At 41.8% G+C, this 26,846-nt stretch overlaps 1 protein-coding gene across 1 annotated transcript in view; it reads left to right on the forward strand.

The window, feature by feature from the left end:
- Positions 1 to 26,846, forward strand: part of LOC121706784 (copine-9-like) — a 104,677-nt gene that overhangs the window by 69,103 nt on the left and 8,728 nt on the right. Inside the window, 9 exon segments of the mRNA XM_042088799.1 lie at positions 4,082 to 4,185; positions 4,706 to 4,810; positions 5,949 to 5,990; positions 7,115 to 7,190; positions 8,067 to 8,120; positions 8,264 to 8,325; positions 8,662 to 8,708; positions 18,319 to 18,500; positions 22,705 to 22,832. Coding sequence (XP_041944733.1) covers positions 4,082 to 4,185; positions 4,706 to 4,810; positions 5,949 to 5,990; positions 7,115 to 7,190; positions 8,067 to 8,120; positions 8,264 to 8,325; positions 8,662 to 8,708; positions 18,319 to 18,500; positions 22,705 to 22,832 — 800 coding nt within the window.

The raw sequence follows: 26,846 nt of genomic DNA on the forward strand, positions 1-26,846 counted from the left end.
GAGATAGTGAATGTCCTGTGTACTATTAGTATCTTGTAACTTGACAGTAATACACATTTATTTACTTTAGGTACCCAAACAGAATACTTCATGAAAAGTATGAGTATTGATACAAGCACTTCGGATACACCATGGACATGGGGGCCTGCTACCTCTACTCCCATCAAGCATGTTCATCCAAGGCCAGCTAGAAGACCTCGGGTTGATGAAGAGGAGGAGGAGGATGAAAGTGACATCTCCACAATAACACCTGATGGCTCCACCTATGGCCCAGCGCAATCAAAGAGCAATGTAATAGAATCATCACAGCCAATGAATGTATTTTGTGTGTTGTCCCTTCGGATACCCAGGACAACACAAGCCGAAACAACAACTCAGACCTTTTTCCCTAAATAATCCCAGCACCATCTTACAAAGGATCTGTAGGCCAGATGTCTGCATCGTCTGGCAAAAAGAGGACATTGTTCATTCTGTGCATAGTTTGGATGTTCTTGTTTTGTGTTTGCATTATTTTAATAGACTGCAATATTACTATTTGTCAGTGTTTCTCAAACTTTTTTAGACCAAGGACCACTTAAACAATAATAATTTAAACAAAAAAAAAAAGATCACTGACCACCTAGCAAAAAAAAAAAAAACAGTAGACCTACTTCAACAGAATAGGCCTTCTCACTAAACCACCTTGCTTATTGTCTTTGCACCATGCTTATATGATTTAAACTGGCATACTGTAGGTTACATGAGTGTTGCAGAACGGTTTGGATTTACTGTACATACAAGTTGGCTCAATATTGCAAACAACTCATCTATTATATTTTACCACATCTACTTGTGGAACACTTGAGAGAGCTTGCGGACCACACTTTGAGTACCACTGCTGTATGTAAATATAATAAAGCTATTTATTGAAAATTGACCTGTTTTGTATATTAGTTTTAGGAGTTGTATCAGTTTTTGTCCCTTTTAGGCTAAAGGTTTATCTTACCTTTCATATCTTCTGTCTCACAGGGGGCCATAGTCGTCATAGTCGAATGTTTAGTGCATTTTGAAGGGAGTACATTATGTTAAGGCAGACTGGTTCTAATCCTGGGTACAGGGTCATACAGACAACAGGGGTACTGGTGTTGCCCATTTTTCTAACCACATGAGCAATCCCCTTATGAAAAAGTAGTATAGGAATCTTATAGTATTTTGGGACAAAATATTATAGTAATCTTATAGGAATACGTATTTTGGGACATACTGTAGAAGTACTACTAATAACTCTATAATATCCTATAACTGCTATAGTTTTTCTATAGTAGTCTTATACTATACGATTCCTATACTACTTTTTCCTAAGGGTCATATGTGACAGAAAACAACTTGAGTAGGCTAACCTCTGCCAATGTAGGCTATCAAAGCCATAGTTAAATACTCATTACTGGAGAAGTCTTGCAGCACACGTTCTCTGCTTCTGTAGGCATTCTGGTGCAATTCCAGCGGAATATAGCTAGGAGTAGGTAAGTGTGTTTGCATTTAGATCTATATATATATATTGAGCTATAACCAAGTGGTCTTTCAATGATAGTATCATGGAATTCAAACCATAACTATCTATTCCGATAGTATACAATTAGCAGGCTAGGTCAGTGGCTGAACTGCATTTAGGGTGCTTATAACCTGTGTTGTGAAGTAAAATATCTACTAGGAAGATTGCAAAGACTTTTGACTGTGTTAAGAAATAGGTCTTTATTTTAAAACGTTTCCAACTGTTTATTACTTGAATGCAAGATGACGATTGCCACAAACGTTTACCTCTTTTAGGAGGTTTTAAGCTGACATGCAATTGTTACCATTCTATTAAACCAACGTTCACCGACAAACGATCAGGAAGCGGTTCTTCTTCCTACTCGGATACCAGGATCAAACACATGAAGTTGTATCTCCGAAGACATTTTGTGCAACAGTTTTGACTTGAGTTTTAGCCAGGTTTTAGCACTGTAAAGTTGAATATGGAGCATAGCACAGGCAGAATCGGATGAGGACGCACTGGAGGGAACGTCACAGTACTGTTGGCCAATCAGAAGCGAGGTCATTAACATGTCATGAATATTCATGAGTAAGAGGCAAATCCTGTCGTTCCTCCCCTCCCACCTTCCCCACCAAACTAGAACAGCATGAAATAGACGCAGTAGAGCATTTTTTTCACCAAAACCGGTGCACAGGGCATTCATTAATACTAGAGACCATGGCAAAATTAATGAAAAAACGATGAGATGAGACCTTTAATGTTCTTTGTTCTTTAAGGCTCAGCTCTTTGTCTTTGTGAGTTTGTTGACATGTTTTGCCTGTCTGCCTCTCTTTTCTCTTGCTCTCTCTCTCTCTCCCTTTGTTGTTTCATCCCCTGAAGTGCGTGCCACGCAGGTCTTTCCATTTATTTTCCTCATTGTTTGCTCACTAATTTTTTAATCATAGCAACAGGACGCAAGGAACGTGGCACAATGGGGAAAAAAAACAGCGGCAACAGTAGAAATACATTGCCAATACTTCCTGCGGAGATATGCGGATGCAAATGTGCAAGCAGCAAATAAATAATTAAATTAGGCGCAAGCGGAGCATCCGTCAGTCCCTTCTGAATCGTGCATTATTCATCCCTCTTTTCTCTTCTCCTTTCTGAATAATTTGGAGCGCTAATTTTAAGGAGAGATGGTGTGAATGGTGACCGCCCGCTGGTAGGCAGCACTTTACAGTGATCAGACAGACAGACGCAGGAGGACTCGACTCTAGTAAACACTGAAGAGATGATGACTTCACTACCCTTTGTGGCTACTGGCCCCCCTCCCCTCCCTTTAGGGGAGTTTTATGCCTTTAATCAGATAGAGTAGTGAAGAGAGTGACGTGACTCGAACCTGAGTCCCCATGGGCACATGGTATGGTCACTGTAGCCAATTACGCCACAGTGCCCTCCAGCACACTTCTCCTGTGTATATCTATAATGGTGCTGCCATGACGGTTACGACCAAATCTGTCTGTTTTCTAACATGCCACAGAGCTTGTCTATTGTCCATGAAAGCTTTTGTTGTTATCGTTGTTGTTGTTATTGTTGTTGTTGTTGTTTTACTGGCCCTGCTTATAGTTACCCTGATTCTTCACTGGCATTCTGGGGTGCATGTTTAGATTCTGTCAGTCCCCTTTAGCGCTGATTGAGTGAGATTGGGAATTTGGTTTGTTCTTGCACCAAGTCCCTGAACCTTTTTTTTCTCATTTTATTCTCAGGCAGCCTGATAGCTAGTTGGACTGTTTGCCCATTAATGTGCACGTCTGATTCTTGTGGGTATCTGAAGATGCTGTGCATTTAAAAACATTAGAAATCCAATTTGCCTGTCTGCAGGTAGGAGAAGGAGGCTGATTAAATTACTCCTGTTGCATGAGATGACTAATGTAAATACACAGCTACGGCAGTGGAATCTGTTTTTCCAGATGCAGAGTGTAAAGAACTATCATCTGTTTCTGTACACACACACACGCACACACGCGCACACACACATACACACACACATACACATACACAAACAAACACACACAAGTACATTAGAACAAACAGTCAGTGCCTCTTGAAACAGCGTGCTGTTTCTTAGGGAAGAAGAGAGTTTGTGAGTCACACTGGATAATAGCTTCCTCGTTAAAACATATTTGTAGAGTTGAAATGAGATGTTTGGCTTTGACTTTCCTATTTTCCCCCTCTCTTTTCTCTCTTTTTTTAACAGATATGCGTTGGGCATAATTGTATCCCTTAATTGTCCTGCCTGCTTTTTCTGTTTTCTATTCTGCATAATTGTGTTGGCTCATTGGCTTTCCCAGTTGACCTTGAAGACTATCTTTTACAGTTATTGGTGTGGCACTTAGACCATGTGTTTCTTAAAATAATGTTTCTTCGTTCTATTTATGTACACACATAAAATTAAAATCTTTAAAATTATTCTTCTTTTCTATTTATCTATTGATATATTTTACCTCATTACTCAAACTGTGGTCTTGTTTCTTGCTTCAGGAGCCTTTCTGACCCATTACCTCTGGTTCTCTTTGACTGTCTCTGTAGGACATTGCCACTATGCAATTTTGTGCTAACAAACTGGACAAGAAGGATTTCTTTGGAAAGTCAGACCCATTCCTGGTATTTTACCGCAGCAATGAAGATGGCACGTGAGTCATAATTCATATCTTTCTCCGGTACTTAAGTCTGGCTTCTGTTTTCTGTTCTGTTGTTTTCAGACTAGTATTTGATCCTGATTTGGTTAGTATCTGACTCTTTTCTGGTTATTTGTCTGTGAAGTAGAGAAAACAGCTTTCCAATGCAGCCTAAGATATGAGCTACACCAGGCGCATAACTGAAGCGTTCCGTTCACAACACGTAAAATCCATTTTAAAAGACTGGTCTATTTTTTTTTCGAACGTACGCGCCACTATCACATCTGGTGTAGCTACTTCCCTTGATTATAGCGGCAGCTAATTGTTGCAGCAGACGCTACGCTAACAGAACGCTTCAGTTACACGCCTGGTGTAGCTCATACCTAAGCCTTCTCCTCTTGGCCATACAACAAGCTTGAAGTGTTGAACTCTTGAACATGGTCAATGTTTTAGTGATCCTGAGGCTATTATGGGATATGGCTTCAGGTGTTATGGGATATGGCTTCAGGTGAAATCTGCGCTTTCTGTGGTCCAGGTTCACCATCTGTCATAAAACGGAGGTGATCAAGAACACCCTGAACCCTGTGTGGCAGCAGTTTACCATCCCTGTGCGTGCTCTCTGTAACGGAGACTATGACAGGTGAGGCACGACACCAGCACGTCATCTAGATAGAGATTGCTGCAATAATGAACTATAAATCTGCTTAATGTTTGTCTAGCTCCAGCATGTGTTTGTTTAGGGGTAAGTCCTTTCAGATTGTCGTATTCTCCTTTCCTCCCTATCTCCCTCCATCTCTAACTCTCTCTCTTTCTCTAATTGGGGTGGTGTTGTGTTGTGTTATGTCTTGGAGTGGGGGCAGGTGGTGTTCTGCTAGCCAATCCATTGGTTAAGGACTTGGTGGGAGAGGATGAGCAGAGGCAGCCCTGTTTGAAGCGTTTTAAAAGCTGTCTAAAATCCTTGCATTAGAAAAATCTAATTTTCCCACATGCTGGTTGGGGGGTTACTGTTGATTACATTACTGATGGATGGAGCATTCCATGAATAATGTAAGTATGTAAGGGTGGTGGGGATGTAAGGGACAGTGTGTCCCCTTCAAAGTATAGATAGTGGGGATGGATTTGAGCGAGCTAAAATCTAAGATTTTGAGATTGTGTGGTCATTAATATTTAGCCTAAAGACCGTCTGCTCTCTCTCTCTCTCTCTCTCTGGTGGTCAGAATAATGCCAGCAGTCGGCCGTGTCGTCTGAAAGGCCCTCGCTGGTGTTATTGTGACCAACTCCAGAGAACATTTCTGCATACACGGGCACAGTCTGGCTCGTTATTGCATCTTCAAATGTTAATTTCTGCCTCTGAAATTCTAATCATGCAAAAAGACAGTTTGACACACTAAAACACAATCAGTTTCAATCTCTGTGAAGTCTCAGTGGTGTATTTCCATACTAAGATATGTGATGAAGTATGTGAACATTTTTGTGTGTGTGCATGTGCACAGTGATTACCTGCTATTCAGAGGTGCGTTTCCTAAAACCATAGTTGCTAACTAAGTAATTTCCCATTGCCAATCAGGTTAGCAACTATGGTTTTGGGAAACGCACCCCAGAATGTAGAGTCCTTGAGCAAGACTCTCTTTATCACACCTTGAACATAGAGACTCTCTTCATCACACCTTGAACATATTCTTCCCTTCAGATTTCCTCTACTTCCCTTTTTCTTGGTCTTACTCTTCTTTTTTCTCTTTATATATCCTCCCTCTACCGCTCTCTCTCTCCTGTTTTAGGACTGTGAAAGTGGATGTGTTCGACTGGGATAGAGATGGAAGGTAACACTGCACTTCTGTTTTTTCACTTAATTTTCCGCTTGCTCACAAGGAAGCGTCTTCAACTCCTCACTCCTCCAACATCACAAACACCCCGAAAGCAGCCAGCAAATGTCAGGCCTGCAGTGCACAACAGTTCCAGTCATTCGAAGTCAGAAGACAGTGTGACATTCGAAAGGCAAAGGCAGCTTCCCCTCACACACTACAGAGCGTGAGTGTAGGAGAAGGGAGGGGTGCCACAGAAAGAGCCTGGAGGATTTCTTTTTTAATTGAGCGAGAGTGAGGAAGCAGCAGCAGGGGGAGTATTGGAGGTGATTTTTTTTAGCAGCAGGGGGAGGATTGGAGGTGATTTAGGGTTCTCATGAACCTTCCTGTTATGATGGTGCACTCTGCACGCATGCGCTCACACACACGCACACACGCATGCACACACACACACACACACACACACGCAAGCACACGTGCACACACATGGACACATACACACACACACATTCATACACACACAATCATACCTTACGTATGTGCGCTAAACCTCTGTTGTGAACTTGTTTTCCACCCACACTCGCTCTCTTAGTTCCTGTGATGATCCCCTCTGGCAAGATGTGCGTCATCACATGATTGATTGCCAGTAATATCTCAGGGCATGGGCCGATATTAGAGACGATGCTAAGGCACGACTCCAAAAACCTCAATCGGCCGACTCTGAAACCTTAATTGGCCTCAGGGCTCCGGGTCAAAGGCGCGTAGTCTGTGCTCTTACTGTTCTGCTGCAACTTTTCACTGCTTATGTGAGTTCCGTTGTTCTCTACGTGAATAATCGAGCTGACGTTACCCGTCTGTTGGGTGCCACTCCTGGCACACATAGTTTACAGCCACTGTGCCATCCTACACCACAGCACTTTCGACAGATCTGTGTAAAGTGCACTCTTGCTAAACGAAATGAGCTCCCGCCTTCTGATTTATGTGTGTCTCTGTGTGTGAGAGAGAGAGAGTGTGCATGTGTGTATGTGTTGAGAATGTGTGTGTGTGCGCGCGCACATGCATAGGTGTGTGTGTGTGTGTGACTCCCTCCTGATGCAGGAGGGCGGTGTAATATTCTCCTGCTTCTCTGTCCTCCAACACAGTCACGACTTCATTGGTGAGTTCACCACCAGCTACAGGGAGATCTCCCGAGGACAGAGCCAGTTTAACGTGTACGAGGTACGCAACAGATCATCTATGTCGCCTGCATGCCATCACATCTCAGCTGCATTTACTTGTCACAAGGTTAAAGTTGATACAAATACCACTGAAACACAGTGGTTATTCAGTCAGTGTTCTGCAGACGTGCCCAGGGCTAAATGTTGCCTTCTTTTCTTTATCTCACAGAAAAGAATCAGGTCTTAATAAGATATTACTGAATTAAGCTCACTATAGGAGATAAAGTAAAATAAGAAATAAGAAATAAAGAGCAAAAAAAAAAATCAACTTGGGCTGAGACAAGAGGTGGAATTAAGTCGTAATTAAGAAACACAAGGAAATGGTCAGAATTGTAATATTGATAATAAATTACTGTATTACATTAAGATATTGATATCTTATATTGATGATAACTTGAGCTCAGTTATTAACTACGGAAAATAACCTAAACAAAGAGATCTTGTTTTGAATTTCTTTTTCTCCTGGCTGATCATGATCATGAATGCCACAGGCAGAACAATCCCAGCACAGTCTGTGTCTCAGAGACAAGCTCTAGGAGACAGGCTGTGGTCGCCTGTCATAGAGCACTGAGACATCATTGCTATGTAGCCTGCAGCAGGTAGCTCCAGAACTTTTGCCTCTTCGCCTCCTCGCCAAAGTAATCATGCGGACTAGAACTGAACATCAGTGTGACGTGTGTGATTCTTTAGGCACTCATCACGGGGCAGCAGCCTGTACCAGGTCAAGCCCTCAACACTGTTGAGTGTGGTTGTGTTCGATATCACACTGTCACACTGTGTGTGTGTGTGTGTGTGTGTGTGTGTGTGTGTGTGCGCACTCTATGTATCACCCACTATCTGTGTTGACCTCTGAATGTGGATCTGTTTTCCCCATCAGGTTCTCAATCCAAAGAAGAAAGGCAAAAAGAAGAAGTATGTCAACTCTGGGACGGTGAGTCGATCATGTCCTCCCTGCTGTCAGCACTCAGCCGTCTCCCTGACGATGAGCCTTTGAAGTGTTGCCTTGGACGTGCTTGTCTGATTCGGTCCGCCTCTCATCTCATCTCGTGTTTTCTGTTTCCTCGGCGTCTCAAGGTGACCCTGCTGTCCTTTAAAGTCGAGTCGGAGTACACGTTTGTGGACTACATCCGGGGAGGGTAGGCAGCAGCATGCTCATTTATAATCAGCAGCATGCTCATTTATAATCTTTCTTTCTTTTTTCTATCTCTCTCTTTGTCTTTGTATTTGTTTTTTGTTTCCACCAAATGTTTTTTTATTCACACAATATTTTACTGAGAGAATCAACGGTTGTTATGAATTATGAACATCAGGCATGATATTATGTAATGTGTACTTTACATACTGTATATATGGTATACATGAAAATGATGTTGGTTGTCAACAATGTACCAGTGGTTCAAGGGATCAACAAGTCATATAAAGTTTAGATTATAAACCTACGTCTCTCTCTCTCTCTCTCTCTATCCCATCAGCACCCAGCTGAATTTCACGGTTGCCATTGATTTCACTGCATCCAATGGTGAGTTGCCACAGAACACACATTTCAGTTGTGATTACTACCAAACTGTAAAAAAACATATTGTTTAAATTAGGGCTGTCAAAATAACACGTTAACTTTGATTAATTAATTAAAGAAATAATAACGCATTCAAAAGATTCATGCTGATTAATCACATTTCATAGTGACATTTGACCCAGTGGAGTCTGGCTATCGTGACTGAAGGAGGCAGACAAGGAAGCACTGCTTTGAATGAAACATTTAGGCCTAGCCTAGGCCTACGTTTTAAAAAGAACGCCCAGACCAATACTGTTGACAGGAGCATGAATCTTCTATTTCTGCAGTAAGGAATTTCCATTGCCTACCATAAGAGTCCGTCAAGTCTGAAGTAGCATTTCAATGCAAAACAATCTGGAGTTAGGCCTACGAGTTAGCACACCTCTTGATGATAATAATGCTAGCCGCCAGCCTTGTGAAAGTTAACTTTGCTAACGTTTTACTGAGCCTACCCTGACCGACTAACTAACTAACCGACAAACTCCCTTAATAAATTGACTACATTTGTTGCACATTTTAAACAAAATGTCTTCAGAATTGTGTAGAAGGTAGTTACATTTATTTCCATTCCAATAACTTCAAACATTACATTACATTAAATTTGTAGGCTTGCTTTAATTTCTTTGTTCCTACTAGTTAGTTTATTTTCTTGAACTGCTATTTCTTATCCTGGACTGCCACCTACTGGATAGAAAAGGCAACAACCTAGTAATTATGTGAATACAAATCTACATGTTTGAATCGCCAAAAAAAGGATAAATCATAGGTGGTATTTCACACATTACCTTGGTGTTAGGGTAGCCTACTCTGCACATGTCATTGACAGTGAGTGGTAACTTCAGTCATTATAGTGGATGGAATCCACTATCCTGAAATCTCTTGGCTTGTTATATTATAACCTTTTCTTTTTACCTTTTCAAGAATGAATGCGACTCTAACCGCTTAGCTTACAGACATGTTGAAATAACCATTGTGTAGGTCTGGATGGACAATCAGATTTTTTAAAAAGTTTATACTTTTTGAGAAATAGGGGATTAAAAATGTTAAAAAAGCTCATTTTCCCCCCATAGACTTGAATGGAGGCTGTGATGTCATAATGGCCTAAAGCCAGCTGCGCTCGTTAAGCTCCCAGAGTAGTTCCTGGGCTAATCAGAACACTGGCACAGGCGTCACCTGTGAATCCAACTGTCTCAGCTTCTAATGCATACAATCTGGCGTTCCCTAAAACTACATATCCTGGGCCCCGGTCGTGGCGCAACTTGCTGGGACACCTGCGCCGTACGTCGGCGACCCGGGTTCGAATCCCGCCCTGTGGTCCTTTCCGGATCCCACCCCGATTCTCTCTCCCATTCACTTCCTGTCATTCTCCACTATCCTATCTACAACTAGATGTACCGCGTACAAAATATGACCGCCGCTCAGTCCTGTACATCCGTTCCGCGAAAATAAATCACACTTCAATTTGTCTCCATATTTTACTCCATCCCCCACTCTTGAAACTTTTGTGTATGCTTGTTTGGCATGCCTGAGTGTGTGTGTGCGGCTGCACAGAAAGTAGCCTACTGGTGCTGAAAAGGTGAATAGATTGTAGAATAGCCAAAGAAGATGTAGCATTGTTATAAAACCTTTAAAATCTCTAAACAATCACAAGTAGGGCAGTTCATCACAGTTCATCCATTGCAACTGGACTGATGAAAGGTCACTTACACCTGTAGGCTACATTGTATTTGGGAAAAGCAAAAGGTATCAGCATAATGTTATTTATTTATTTATTTATTTTTTATGTATTTATAAACAAAAACATCTCTGTCAGTTCCATGCCGTTTTCAACAGCTATCAAAAACAAAGGTCATTTTTGGATGGATGGATTTTTTGTGAATGTTTCTTCTTCTACATAAGATTTTAGTCATCTTTAGTTCATGTAATACTTTATTGTCAATGCACAAATTAAGTAACAGTAGTCTGAAACGTTATTGTTAATGCACAAATTAAGTAACAGTAGTCTGAAACGAAATGCTGTTTTACATCTAACCAGTGGTGCAAATAACTGACATGTCCAAATGGGCCTTGATGAAATGCGTCGCTAGACTGTTCATACACATTTTAACGGGCCAAAGTTGAAGAGCTTTTGTCCGTGCAAATATAGGCTGATTCATGTTCCCTTGCATTGTGTAACTGAGGTCCATGGCTAGTCTGGCTTTCATCAGACCAAGCTCAATCTTTTAAGAAATCAAAAAATAAATAGTGGGCAGATCAGGCTGGGTTCACCCAGCCTAGTCCATAGGCACCCGATATTGTTTAATTTTCCGATTGAGATATACACGCTCTGGCTATTCTAAATGCAAAAATGCATCAGGGAGTTATGACAAAACGGTAACTAACAAACTAGATCCTAATAGAAAGCTGTTAGCTTCCCTAAGCTAGGATTATAAGGTAGGCCTATTTACAACATAAATTGTTAATAGGCTATGCTGGCGACACAAATAAAATCTCCTTTGGAAACCAATGGCTTACGCCTTACAGTATCAAGCGGACTTAAACTGTCATATCGTGGCGAAAAGTTGTAATAACATTCACGCAGCTCCATGAGTCAAGGAAAGCGCGAATGAAGTAGCCACTTCTAAATGGGACACACTATACAGTAGCTTAAGGTGTGTTGCTAAAGCAGCCATAATGAAATGAAGGTGTCATTGTTTGGATACTTCACACACACGTGCTTTTTAATTTCACAAGACTACAACTACCAAGCTGTAATCAAAGCACATCGATTCCCCTCTCACACCATGCACGCACTTAAAACAAAATAAACAGGCGTCTCTGTCTCACGCATGTATAGGCAAAACTGTATCAGACCGGGGGGGGGGGGGGGTGTTGGTCCCCGGGGACGAAATGAAATTTTTTCGTAAAAGTCTAGTGGGGCTACATATCCACCAAATTTCATGTACCCCGGTGGTTCGGTGTCCCGGTCATTTGATCAATGACCAAAAATTCAGGGAGTAGATGACGGGAAAAATTCTTGAATTGTGTGCATGTGTGCGTGTACAAATTTATGTTTATGTGTGTGGGTGTGTGTGTGTGTGTGTGTATGTGCGTGCTTGTGTGTTTGCCTGCGTATGTGTGTTTGTGCATGTGCATGCATGCGTACATACGTCTACTGTGTGAGTATGTGTCATACGTATGATTACTGTAAATGTATGTGTGTGCGTGTGTATCTGTTTATGCACATGTGTGCACATGGAATGGGTTAACATGACCCCTGGAGGCAAACATACGGAAAAAATTGGTCATCCTAGGCCCTACAGTTCTCAAGATATTCACAGAGAACTGTGTCTGCCCTACCCTCCTTTCGGGGGGTCCAGTCCAGCGGGGGGGGGGGGGGGGGCTACAGATCAAAACGAAGAATGACGGTTCCATGCTATCCATGTGGGGGTACATGCCCACTAAGTTTTGTGTACCCCGGTCTTTCAGTGTCCCGGGAATCCTTGTTGGTGTACGTCACTAAATGTACACATAAATTATTTTATTGTAAGGCCCCCCATGAACGAAAGTACACAAAACTTGGCATGCATTCGGAGGGTGTCATAATGATCCTACACTTTTAATTTCGTGCAGTTTTGACCTTGTCAGCCAGAGATATTGTGATGAAAACACCTAATTTTTTGCTTTTTAATTTTTAACAAGGTGGCGCTATACATGAAATAAGTGGTAATGGGATGGGTTGACATGCCCCCTTAAGACCAACATACATAAAAAACGTGGACCTCCTAGGCCCTACGGTTCTCGAGATATTCACAGAAAACTGTCTCCGGCCACATACAGGCCAGTTGGTGTATAGTAACATAAATTAATTTATTGTGTGGCCCCCCATGAACGGAATTCCACAAAACTTGGCGTGCATACAGAGGGTGTCATAATGATCCTACACTTCCAATTTCGTGCAGTTTTGACTATGTTAGGTCACAGATACCTTCAATTACAACACCTCATTTTTACTTTTTTGTGTTTAACTAGGTGGCGCTATACATGAAATGAGTGGTTATGGAATGGGTTGACATGGCCCCTTGAGATCAACATACAAAAAAAAAATGGTCCTCCTAAACCCTACGGTTTTCGAGATATTCACAGAAAACTGTGTCTGCCCTACCCTCCTTTCGGGGGGTCCAGTCCAGCGGGGGGGCTACAGATCAAAACGAAAAACGATGGTTCCATGCTATCCATGTGGGGTTACATGCCCACCAAGTTTCGTGTACCCCGGTCTTTCAGTGTCCCGGGAATCATTGACGGAAATTTGGGCATGCGAAAAATAAAAAAAATAAAGAAAAAAAAAAATCTGACTAAACCTTCGCTGCGCGGCGGTCATAATAAAGGCATAAAAGCCCAAAAAATATACTTAAAAAAAAAAAAAAAAAAAAACACTACACATCGTGTAATTAACCTGTGTGCATGCGCAGTAGCTTTCTCCTAGCGTCATTGATTCCTACAGACCACTTTACACCATCCTCTTGAAGAAAGTTTACGCTCTTGGTGTCTGCTGGATGAAACGGACGTTTTCCTACCACACCCAATGTAAGTTACAATTAATTTGTGTTTTTTATTTGAATGGAGTGTGTGAAGTCTGTTTAAAATTACTCGGCTAGTTATCTTCTAATCAAGCAAGCAAGCAAGCTGGCGTTAACATTAACGTTACCTGTTTAGCAACAAACTCGTAGTCTAGCTGCTATCGTAACGCCTCCAATTACCACCACTTTCGTATGAAAATTCTAAAACAATGATGTTTTTTAATACTTAAAAATAACATTTGATAAATGAACCTTACATTTTTCAGTAGCCATAGGTGTGTAGATTTGAACCAAATCTGGTTTGGTTCTTACCGGGGCTTTTTGCCTGAAATATCCGATTTTGTTTACCACGTTCGGAGGTTAGTGCTGGCCTGGTGGCCTGGTCGCCATTTCAATGCCACATGAACGGTTAGACCGTGAATTCTCGTCATGAAATTCCACTGGAGCTCCAGGCGGATTTGTACACGCACGTTACAGCTCTTCGAGTCACGGTAAAATGTCATTTTTGGTACATAGCTAATTTAGATACACCTATGGTGTGGGTGCTTGCGTTTCTTTAGGAATCCGCCGTCTTGGTTTGTATAGAAATGGATATTAAGTGACACATACACGCAAGACGGCGGAAATACGGGACCGGTGGTAATAGGGGGAGTTCCGATACGTCTAGAGAAGACGTTAAGTTTAACTCTAGCTAGTTTGATAATATTGGTATTATGTCGAGTAAGTTCATAACTTGATTAAGCGATAACCGAGGATTCAGTAGGTAAGTTATATTAGGTTAGCTAGACCTAGGGAATGTTTCTAGGGTTGTGTGCAGTGGCGGCGGTAGTGCTAAGCCTTCACACCCAAATTGTCAGCCACCTTTCATAGCTGGCCTGTCCAGGGAAATGGCCTTCTATGGCAAACAGTCACTGGCTGAAACTTAGCCTTCGTTTTGAACTACGTTTGTATGAGTGGTAGGTTGTGGCGTAAAATGACTTGATTTTAAGCTTAGCTGTTCAGTTGAACATATTTATCTAACAACTGTCTCTTTTTCCCCATTTTATTTCTGTTAGGTGTCGCTTCACTCTGCTACTGGAGGATGGATGGCAGGGAAGCACAGCACACATGAATTTCTAGATGAAGATTGAATAAATGCACTTCCTTAACTGATAACAAGTTGTCAATGGTTATTTATGCAAGCTTGTGTAGCCTAATCCAGACATACCTAGGCCTAGCCAAATTTATCCTGGCTGTAGATAAAGCAGGATATGAATTTCCCAATATTTTGCCAGATTAGGCTAATAGTGGTTTACTGAGGTTTATCACCTGGAGAGAAGAAATACTTTTTTCTGGCGAGGTGGCTTTTAATTCTGAATAAAGGGACACCTATGAAGTAGATCTGGTAAAAAAAAGTTTAATCGCCGTTCCATATCAATGCTTATGAATGGTAACTATTAGGGGTGTGAATCTCTCATGTAAAAGACGATACGATTCGCATCTAGATACATGGGCACGATTCGATACAAGAAAAGATCCATGTTCATAAAAAACGATTCAGTACGAAGCGATGCGATTCGATGCAATTCGATGCAGTTCAAGAATGGAAAGCATTCTGAAAGATTTTTTGCCTGGAGGCAGGCTTCGCAACAATGCAATCAACTGTAAACAAGCTAACTGCCCATGCTATCACTGTTATAGGGCCAACGAAAGTTGTACTACTAGCTGAACTAGTGAGCTTCTTTTTAAACGGAACCGCGTGTTTCCTTTGCTTTACAGTGGCAACCGGGTGATAAGCAGGATAATAAGTGTCCAGTTATACGGAATTAATGGACTTGGGCAGAGGCAACTCTTTGCCCGGAGTTCTTTGCCCCTCGCCCTCGTCCATTAATTCCGTATAACAGGACACCTCGGTGGCCGTTATCCCTTACTTAATATCAATTTGAATACCATTGAAATCACGTTGATCTTTAGTTTGGTTGTAATTTCAACATTGTTTAAATATTTATTTTAGTGGAAATACCATTGAAATCTCGTTGATCTGTAGTTAGAATTTCAATGTTGCTTCAATATTAATGAAGGGTGCAAAAGTGATGTAGAATCAATGTTGCAGTGCGCAGTTGATTCAGTGATTTTAACGTTGACAAAGTAATGTTGATTTTAACAGATTCTATGACTAATTGTTATCTGGGTGCAGAATGAGCAGTCATCAACACCAAATAAAAATACAGTTTTGCAGGTAGCCTTTTAACTACATTTTCTAAAGGCCAGCTTCCGTGCTTGTGTCACAACTTCAGAATGGCTTGACGCACATGCTTCAAATTTGATATGAACATTTGTATGGACTTAATGATGAAGTCAAATGTCAAGGTCAAACCCACCTTGTGAGTGATATCTCAAGAATGCCTGACACACAAGGTTTTTTGGTACATGGGTTTGTATGAACTCAAAGATTAAGTGATGCAATGTTTTTTTTTCAGGAATCTCCCCACCAACATTAACCCAGCAGCTTTCCATCCACTATTGTAATTCCTCTGGCATTACATTTCTAGTTGCCATTCATCATGCTAAAAATCTGACACCAGGCACTATGCTGATGCCTGATCCAAAAGGAAAATTATAATAAAAGAGAGACACGTTGAACTTTAAAGACTATAATGTTGGTTTGGCTGTTCATTGATTCACTCATCTGCCAAACTTGTTTTTAAGATATGTTCATAGCAAAAATGGATGCATGTGATTAATTTAGATTAATAATCACAAAGTATGTAATTAATTAGATTACATTTTTTAATTGATTGACAGCCCTAGTTTAAATTATATAATAAATGCTTAAATTATATGTGATGTGGTGTTTCCCTCCTTTTTCATCTACATTTTACTGATTTTAACTCTCATTGCATACCTCTGTAATGGCTTCATATAGAGGACTGATGACTGATTTAATCAAACATAGCCTTTGGTATGGAATCACATCTCTGTATGCGGTCCTGATTGTGTGCCTTGCTATATTTAGAGTGCCCCATCACTTTTTCCCCACTCTGAGTCTCTATGCAGACCTATTCATCTATCATTTTCTTCCTCCTAGCAGGCTTACACACCTTGCCACACATAATTATTTTCCTTTTGAATTGTTTTTAATCTTTATGCAACACTCAAGACTGAAGTATAAGTGGTTGGTTGAGATGATGGTGGATGGAGTGAGCTGTACCTTTCATACTGTATTTATTTAGACAGAAAAAAACATAAACCTTCCCTATTAAGAATGGACTTAGCAAGAGCAGGAGACAAACATTTTGCCATGAACAAAAGCAGCCCTTAATGTGAACATAAAATAACACAAAACAACAGATCACTGTGCACACTAAGGACGAGCCATAAAAAAAAAAAAAAAAAACCCATCTGAAAAATGTCCGATCACACCATGCCAGAAATCAATTCTGAAATGAGATGGCCAGGAGGTTGTTTAGGTATATTAAACCTGGTGGACATGGAGCCCCTCTGGGCTTATAGGGAATAGAAGCTTTAGGTTTCCAGGGAATAACTCACCAACCGCTGTGCAAAATTTGACGTGCTGAATCACACCCATAGAGTCTTTGCATGCACACCGAATTTCAGACAGTTACTGTACATTCATGGGGGGGCGCTGCAGCTGACACATATCAGTAGCTTCTTGGATCACGGCATGTGGATGTGCCCATGTGAATATGTGCAGAGGTATAAAAGTCCGGCTTCAGAAAGTAAAAGTCCTACCACATTTTTGCTCCAACCATTCACTTAATCATCTGATTCTAATTAGCACAGCTCTTAAGCCAGGTAGATCATGTAATCACCTTTGTTAAGCACACAGGTACAACCAATACATGGCAAAACTTTTACTTTCTGAAGCCGGACTTTTACATCTCTGAATATGTGTATTAAACCAGTTTGGGAGCAGCACCTAGTATGCAGACTTTTTACATTTGCACACACACACACACACTCACACATACGCATACAGACGTCCACACACATACTCACACACAGGTACACGCACACACACACACACACACAGACTCATACACACAGAGACACACACACACACACACACACACACACACACACATTGTTTGTACAGACACACACACAAGTTTGTACAGGCACACACACAGACTCATACAAACACAAGCATACACACACACAGTTGCGTTAGGATGGGGGACTAAGAGGCTTTTGTGCCTAGGGGCGATTGATTTCACAATCCTCAAACACACATACCCACACACACACACAGACTTGCTACATGTACACAGATGAACAAATACACACACACACACACATGTGTACACAGAAACATATATGCTGTAGGGCCGGGCGTCACCAAAGTATCATTTCTGTCTTGTTGCTTGTCTCACCTGTGGACTTGTCTTATTATGGAAGCAGTCCTCAGGTGTTTGTATAGACACACATTCACAGTCTATCTCTCTCTCACACACACACACACACACACTTGAACTTGATGTTCAAGCACTTTACACACAGACTGAGTATATTGTTGTTCAAGCACTTTACACACTTCAGACTGAGTATATTATTGTATTGAATTGCTAAACACTGATTGAGTAACCAAGAGGAGACCATATAACCATTTAAGACGTGATGCTTCCACAGAGTTACACGAACATGGATAAGAACATGGCAACACCATGTGGCGGTCATACCATGTACCGCAGTACATCTAGTTTGTGTAGGTTTTTTAGGAGCCTGTAGGCCAGAGGCTTCAGGTGCCATCAGTGGGATTTCGTACGAGACCCTGTAAGTCATCAAATTATCCTGAATGAGCATTTCAAGGAAAATTGATCTGAAACGCAGTCATCTGTGAAATGAATACTGTGAATGAACTCATGAAACGTTTTTTTAGTTCGACAGAATAGACCACAAAAAGCCCCATCTCAAATAAATATATTTTTTCCCTCTCACATTGAACTGATTATTGAACTGAGGTCTTCCTCCAACCCTAACCCCCTCCAACCCACAAATCCTATATGGTCTCCTAGGTAACCCATCGCAGCCCACCTCCCTACACTATATGAACCCGTACCAGATGAACATGTACGCCATGGCGCTCAAAGCGGTGGGAGAGATCATCCAGGACTACGACAGCGACAAGCTCTTCCCAGCCTACGGCTTCGGGGCCAAGCTGCCTCCAGACGGCAAGATCTCCCACGCCTTCCCCCTGGTGAGAAATCCAGCCACCATATTCTTTTTTTTTTTTTTTAAAACACTCTTCAGGCTCACTCACAGAAGACACACAAATGCTCCTATGACTGTTTACACACACACACACACACACACACACACACACACACACACACACTCACACTGGCCTACGTAAGGTAATTACTTTGTTTACATTGACTTGGCTCGATAACTGATGAACACACTGCACTCATTCGCTGTGATCAATAGAATTTCTAATCAGCAGACTTCCTACTGCAGAGTGAGTCGTGAATCCTGCGTCCGAGACGTCAAAGGCTCTAAATGATAAATCAAGAGCTGCGTGGTGAAAAAAGAAGTCTGGTGCGGCTGTGCTCGGGCTCTGTAAAGCTGAGGAGCAGGGAGCCAGTGAGGGGGCAGCCTATGAGAGGGACCTCTGAGTCGCAAATGAAGCCCCACATTTACTCATCTTGGCTTCAAACAACCTCACACACACTGACATGCATGCACACATAAGTATGCATAGATGAAAATACACAGACACACACACACACACACATCCATGCACAAACACATACACAAATATACTCACACATACACACATCCATGCACACACACACAAACACACACAAATACACTCATACACACACCCATGTACACACAGACACACTCACAAACATCCACATTCATACTAAAAATCCATCTACTTTGAGAGAGGAGGCAGTAAGCACAGGAGGGTGTGGAGAGCTGGACCATTAAAGACATGAGAGAGAGGACAAAACCAACGCCGAAAACACAGAAAAAAAATATCCTTGTAACTCCAACTCTTCTAATCTCTACAGACAGCATGCATGTGTGTGTCTGTGAGAAGAACAAAGGGAGAGAGCAAGAGAAACAGAGGGATAAGTGCAGAAGAGAGATTTATTTTCTGTATTTGTTTTATACAAAAGTATTCAGAGGTTTAGAGGACAACTTGTCATTGCTGTCTATATGGCTCATTATCATGAGTTAGGCAACGTAATGCAAGTCCAGGGCATTGAGAGTTCAGAGGAAGCCATAGCAGCATAGTATGAAGTTAGAATCTAGCCTGAGGTCATTTCCTGAGCCCACTCCCCATCTCTCACACTCACTTCCTGCCTGATTTCCATTATCCTGTCAATAAAGACTAGAAAAGTCCAAAAAATCATTTGAAGTGTTGAATTTGAAGTGTTCATGAAACATAGACGTGCTCTCCTAATGGTCGGGTAGAGCTTTTTGACTACTGTGGTAAAGGCTTCTGTGCTTGTATGTATGACATGGGCTTAACTTTATGCGCTTCCTTGGACATAGTGTATTACTCCTCTGAAACAGAAAGTTTTCTTGTTTGATTTAATTTCTTTCCAACTGAAGAACCAAAGTGGAAAGCTCTCGGGAGCTTCTGCCATGCCAGTGGGGGAACTAATCGAGCCAATGCTCAACCATCAAAACACACCTTGTGGAGATCCATCACTGGCTCTTTACATTCTTCCTTGGGACTGCACAGCTCTCTAATGGACTTTCCTAATTAGGGGTCACCTTAGCGTGACAAAGCAGACACTCTGACAGCGCAGTGCCAAAGCAACTTTAATCAGCTCTGGGTTTCAATTGGATTATGAATTCCATTTGAGCTTCTCCAGTCTTCTGACTTTGACCCCACTGGGAGGTTTGTGTGCATCAGGGTGTTTGCAGTTCAGATGCTCATCATCTCAATCGATTCCCACTTCTCTGTCAGTGCATCTCCAGCTGATCATGAAATCTGGAAATCTATGTTCAGTCAATCTGATTTGCTTTTGCTATGGTTTGAAAAGCTGCCGTGACGTACATAAACGTTTGCCTGGGATTCGTTAGAATGGTCTGGTGGAGAGTAGTTGGTGGTAAACAGAGTAAAAAGCTGGTGTGCGACCTTTCTCCAAATCACCACAAAGGTCACCTCTATCAGTGGCACTCCTGTGGAATGACACAGTTACACAGAACCCCAGCACTGGTCTCTCTTGTCCATCTGATTTTTAAAAAAAAATCTTTTTCTGAGCTATAACCAGGCGTACACTAATCCTCCATTATTTCTTGAAGGTTTCATGTCGATAGGTTTTGCTTCATTCGGTCAGTGCAGGCATTAATCACAATGCTCCTCAGGCATCAATCAGTGGCTGAAACCCTGTCTCAGAGGGCCTTGTCGTTGGCTTTAGACTCCCTCTGTCAGATAAGTGAATCCACCACAGCGCTTCGGTTTCACCTCACTCTGACTCAATCAAACCTGCTCTGCCATTGGCCCTTTTAATGGTGACCTGGAATTTCCCTGGAGGTCAGTTGTGGCCCTCTGCAAAGGCCAGTAATATTTTCATATGCAGCAGTCATCTGACAGTAATAATGTCAGAGGTTGGATTGTAATTTAATTGAAAATAGCTCAGGGCTGCCTTCCCGTATCTGTACAACACATGCTTACAGTAACTTGACCAAAGAACATGAATAAACAAAGTTGCTAAGATACTAGAGCTGTCAAAGTTACGTGCACTCATTTTTAGGGATGCACGATATATCGGCGGCCGATATATTATTGGCCGATAAGTGAAAAAATGAAATATCGGTCCGATAACAGAATTCTGGCCGATAATTTGCACCGATATTTTGTCCTAATTTAGGCCTACGTAAAGTCCGTCTGGCTACACTGAGCTGGCTACTTTTTTTTCCTCAATATAATGTCAGCGGTGTGAATGTATTTCACCACTCTAACAAAATCTGTGGATATGCGTTCATTTGGGAATCTGTGCATCTCAAAATCGTCTCGTGAATGATCCGCCATTTAACCTTACCAGAGCGGAGCTCAGCCCTATCTAGACCGGTCTTGTGCTGGTGTGTTTGCACTTTACCGCGCTGATCGGGGAAACAAATAAGCAAACTCGTTAGTGGGACATTAGTAGGCCTAGTTCTAAGTTGTGTTTTAGTATTATATTTGCATTACGTTAGCTTGGGTTTTGTATTACTACCTAGAAATATGCTAACCATTCCTGCTTCAGTTCTAGACAGGTCATCATAATAAGTTATTAAAACCTTCGGGGCTAACCCCTTTCATTTCTGCTGCAGCAGGTTGTGCGCAACAGAGTAGACGGACATGAGCGTTTAGTCCTAAATTAAAGCGATTCATACTCTCTAGCCACTCACTCGCAATTCACTGACGTCAGGTTCACTTAAAGGAGCCACACATACTGTAGGGCTAGGCTACTGTTATGTTGTTGACTACCGCACTATTGAGGACTATTATGAGTTCTGTCCATCATTTGGTGGTAGGTAAAATTACTGCAATAAAATTATGCTTATTAAATGTTTTTCCCAAATCACTTTTCACAATTTTTTTTCAAGAGTAATATTATCGGTTATCGTATCGGTATCAGCCACAACAAACCAATAAATATCCGTTATCGTTATCGGCCCTAAAATTCCATATCGGTGCATCTCTACTCATTTTACTAAAACATGCACTCATTTTACGATATCATACACTCATTTTATTCAATCATGTGCTAAATTGTTTAATATTTTACTAAATTGTGCTCTCGTTTTAATTAGATTGTGTACTAATTATTTTATTCCTACATTTTATTCACAAGAACAAAGAGAGGCAGCACAACAGATGGTTCAGTAGATTGGACTCACATTGGATGTTCCCCTCGATTAATAAACCAGAAGTCAAACATTGTTAAAGCACAAATTACAAAGTGATTTTTACAAACTTTAAGAGATGGGCTGCAGAAGCACAGTAATGGCATAATTGCTAACTACAGCCATGGTGACCATGATTGTCATGCATGTTCAGTCTTCAAAATCAGGCTTAGAAATCCAGAGGTCTATGCCCAGCATTACTATCTCAGAATTTCGACTTACTCTCTTAGACTTCGACTTAGGTCCTGCCAAATATACATTTCTATCTTTCACTGGCGTAAAATGTCAACTTTAAAAAATGAAATACATTTTGTGATTAATTATAATTAATTATAGGATTGCATGCACTTAATCAAAATCATTTTTTAAATCCCTTGACAGCGCTAATTAATACCTAAAAAGTGTTTTTCATGTCTTGGTAAAATATTTTCATTAGCTGAATGTGCCGGTGTCAGTTTTCATTATACTTCATAACTAGGCCTACAGTAATTAACGGGTAACTCCTGTGTGACCTTTTGTGTGTTTCTTGTTAAACTGTTTAATTTCTGCAGAATTCTAGCACCGAGGATCCCAACTGCGTGGGCATCGAGGGGGTACTGGAGGCATACTTCCAAAGCCTGAGGACAGTTCAGCTCTACGGCCCCACCAACTTCGCGCCTGTCATCAACCAGGTGGCAAGGTAAGGTGCAGTGAAACATGTCTGCACACGGTATGGGGCTGGTCAAATGTGTGTGACGAGAAGTCTCTGGAGTCTGTCTCTCTCTTTCTTCTTTCTCTCTCTCTCCACCCTCACCCCCTTTCACCTTTCTTTTTCTCTGACTGACAGACCCTGACCTGTCAGCCTCCCCAGTGTTCACTCTTAAAGGCAACTCCAATAATGTGTTTAGTGAACAGCACACACACACACACACACATACACACCACACACACACACACACACACACACACACACACTTTCCAGTAATAGCATTTTTTCCTAATGAGACAAGCCTCTACTACAACTAATTAAAGAGTTGGTTAAACAACGCTTTACTTTAACAAAGAAAATTGCCATCAGCTCAATACATGTGTCCAAGTAATGACCAGAGGCCTACTGTAGCTCAAGTCTTAAAAGCAAGAGCACTTATAAGCTCGGTATACACACACCGCATAAGACTATGTGGGGAGAATGGGAAGTAATTTGGGGAAAGGGAGGTTTTGCAACCATGTAAACCAAACATTCTGCCTATTTATCTACTTATCTCTCTCTAACACACACACACACACATTAATGAATAATGCAGATACTATTGTGAACAAGTTAAAAAGTGCTGAGGCCCTGGCCGACGGAATCAGCCTGTCAGGAGTGCTTTTCTAGCTGGTCTGTTTACTGAAGCACAGGAGGAACATCACCAGTACACCTCACTCTGCATCACACACACACACGCACGCACACACACACACAAACACACACACACACATACACAGGCTCAGAGACACACGCACAGCACTACACAACACACCCTCAGAGTTGTTTTCTATGACTGGAGGGAGACTTAATTATTTTGATTCAAATTTATTGCAGGCTGAAGGTGTTGTCCAGGGGAGTGTGTGTGTGTTGTGTGGTGTGGTGTGGTGTGGTGTGGTGTGGTGTGGTGTGGTGTGTGTGTGTGTGTGTGTGTGTGTGTGTGTGTGTGTGTGTGGTGTGGTGTGGTGTGTGTATGTGTGTGTGTGGGGTGTAGTGTGATGTGTATGTGGAGGCGGTTATGATAGTGGTAAAATAGCCCTCTGTCTCTGCAACCACTCCACTTGTCCATTCCAACGTCCTTCCTTCCAACTCATTTTATTTATAGCAGTCTCATCGCCATAGTAATATCATACTGCGCGGTTCACGCAGGGCTCTCGCTTGCGTAATCACATTTAGCGCAGGAACTTCAACTGCTCTTCCACGGACCTCCATAGCACCAGCGCCTGCTCCCAGAGAAGTGAGGATGTTCTTCACTTCTTGCTCTCTTTCTCTATGCATCCCTCTTTTTCTCTCTATCTCTTCCCCCATGCTGTAAATGAAGAAACATGTCTCTGTCCCTCTCTCTCTCTATCCATCCATCCCTATTCCTCTTTTCTATTCTCTCTATCTCTCTCTCTCCCCTTTGGGTTGGTTGGATTGGAGTCCTTGTTTAACCTGTCTCCCACTCTCCCTCTTAATGCACTGTATCTATCACTCTGTCACTTAAAGCCTCTCTCTCTCTCTCTGTCTCACCTCCCTATGTACATCACCCTTTTAACTTGTGTAGAGATGCATTACTCTCTCCACCTCTCCCCACACTGCATGCTAATCTATAAGAATGTAATTCATACATTCATTAAATCAATAGTCAATAGTGAAAGGTCCCATATCCCCCCTATAGGTCATCTCCACGCAGGCAGGCATCTTCGTCCATATGAAAGGAGGAACATGTGGGCGGCCGAATGTGAAGGCATTTAGCCGGTTTCAGCTTCCCCGCCTCCAGCCGCGCACTGATGCTGAGTCAGTCAGACAGAGTGGCAGTGTGGTCCCGCTTTTCCTGTGGGCGAGACCATTACCTGCAACAAGAGCCTAAAAACACACACATACACACACACACACACACACACACACACCACTACCACACTCACAGGCACCACACAACTAGGAATCCCACACACATACACATTGCTCTTGACTCGCAGGGGAAAACTATTTGAATTCAGAAATAGACCTTATTACCGTGGTGATCAGACATAATAATACTGATACTGCAGTTTGTTTCTTTCTTTCCAAACAATTTAATTGCATAAAAGAATGTGGAATTACTATTGTTCTCCTTGATTCCATTATAGTTCAGGCATTTGCATAATCGTGATGAATTCCCCACACTAAACTTCTGGGGTTTTTGGGTAATCTTTCTGCCATGATTTTAGCTTTCTTGTTTTGAAAATGCATCACAACTATTATTTCTCAATGTCTTGCCATTGTTAAAGGTGCTCTAAGCGATGCCACACGTTTTATAGACTAGAACGTTTTGAGCTCTATCTTGTGCTCTAGCGCAATTGACTTTGTATACTCACGCTTTTGTCTTTCCTATTTTGCAGTCAGCGCATATTGGAATTTTCCCTCCACAAGTACATGTGCGCCCACGGGGGTGTTTCAGCGAAAAGAGGGGGCGTGTTCCGGCGCAAATGGTCCCGGTTGATATTTTGCAGTTTCAGAAAACAATTCCGCCACAGACCAAGAACCTCCTGGTCTAAAGTCAGTGGCGCAAATTCAGACGCTATTTTAAGGGTGCATGCATGGCCACAGGCCTGCAGGAATGAATGCTATGCACACCGATCTACAGACACCCTGTGCACAGATGGAAACATTCAAAGCCTTGATAATATTTGTCCGTTTCCCGGGTTTGTTCGTGCATTGGTAAAAATTTAGTAGCCTATAGTACATCTACATGGAATATCTTTACAACAACAATGCCTAATTACAACCTATTAATTTGGACAACTTTATACAGCCCTATAAAGGCTAAAGTTACCTTTAGTTTTGTTCCAATTTACCACTGTGTATGGCTTTAAACATCGTGTGCGCTTTAACATCAGCCTATAAGCATTATTCCAGCTGTGCTAAGGTTTTAAGTATAAGGATATACTCTTTTGATCCCGTGAGGGAAATTTGGTCTCTGCATTTATCCCAATCCGTGAATTAGTGAAACATACTCAGCACACAGTGAGGTGAAGCACACACTAATCCCGGCGCAGTGAGCTGCCTGCTACGACAGCGGCGCTCGGGGAGCAGTGAGGGGTTAGGTGCCTTGCTCAGGGGCACTTCAGCCGTTCCCACTGGTCGGTGCTCGAACCGGCAACCCTCCGGTTACAGGTCCGGAGTGCTAACCAGTGGGCCGCGGCTGCCCCTAAATTTTGTGGATGTTCCCTCCATCCTTTCTTTGTTTTCAAAAACATTTTATATCCATGATGGCCTTGAAGTCTTGAGTTTGTGAATTTGCTTAAATAAGCTTATTATGTGCTGTTAACCAGCAACCATAGACAGTAAAAGAAAGCAGCAAGTAGCCTTGGCTACAATTTTCTATTCAAAATATTGTAAATAGCCTACTGTCATGCAGTTAATGGGATACTGTGCAGAGTTGGAAAGTTAGGTCTACTTGGAAACTGTTTCTCGTTGAGTTGCCTGATAGTAAGGTACAGCCGTAGCTTACACCTGCAGGAGCGCTTGCTTGGGCGCCTGTGTTCCGTAATGCACTTTGCTCCCCTCATCTATACGACGCAGTTCCCATTTCTCCAAACCATACATAATTACAAGGACAAATATTGCTACACGAGGGAAATCAGTGTGGTGTCCGATGTGAAAAAATAAGTATAAATCTAGCATACACATTTCCACAAATCACGGATGTGTTGATGACATAAATTAGGAAATATTAGAGGACTTAATGAGACGTGATGTTGAACTGCATGCCAATGCCATTTAACCCAAATGCCCCAGCAGCAGCACGGGAGAGGAGAGCTTATCTGACAGATCTGCATTGTCTATACTCTTTAGTGAGGTAGATTACATTGCAAAAATATCACCATATTTTATAACCTCGTGATTCAGTAAGAGTGATCACAAAACATCGGAAAGTGACATTTCTGTATTACATTTTGTCAAGAGGAAAAATCAATAGCAAAATGTTCCCAACTGACTATA

The sequence above is a fragment of the Alosa sapidissima genome, chromosome 4 (genome assembly GCF_018492685.1).
Source record: "Alosa sapidissima isolate fAloSap1 chromosome 4, fAloSap1.pri, whole genome shotgun sequence".
Taxonomy (NCBI): domain Eukaryota; kingdom Metazoa; phylum Chordata; class Actinopteri; order Clupeiformes; family Clupeidae; genus Alosa; species Alosa sapidissima.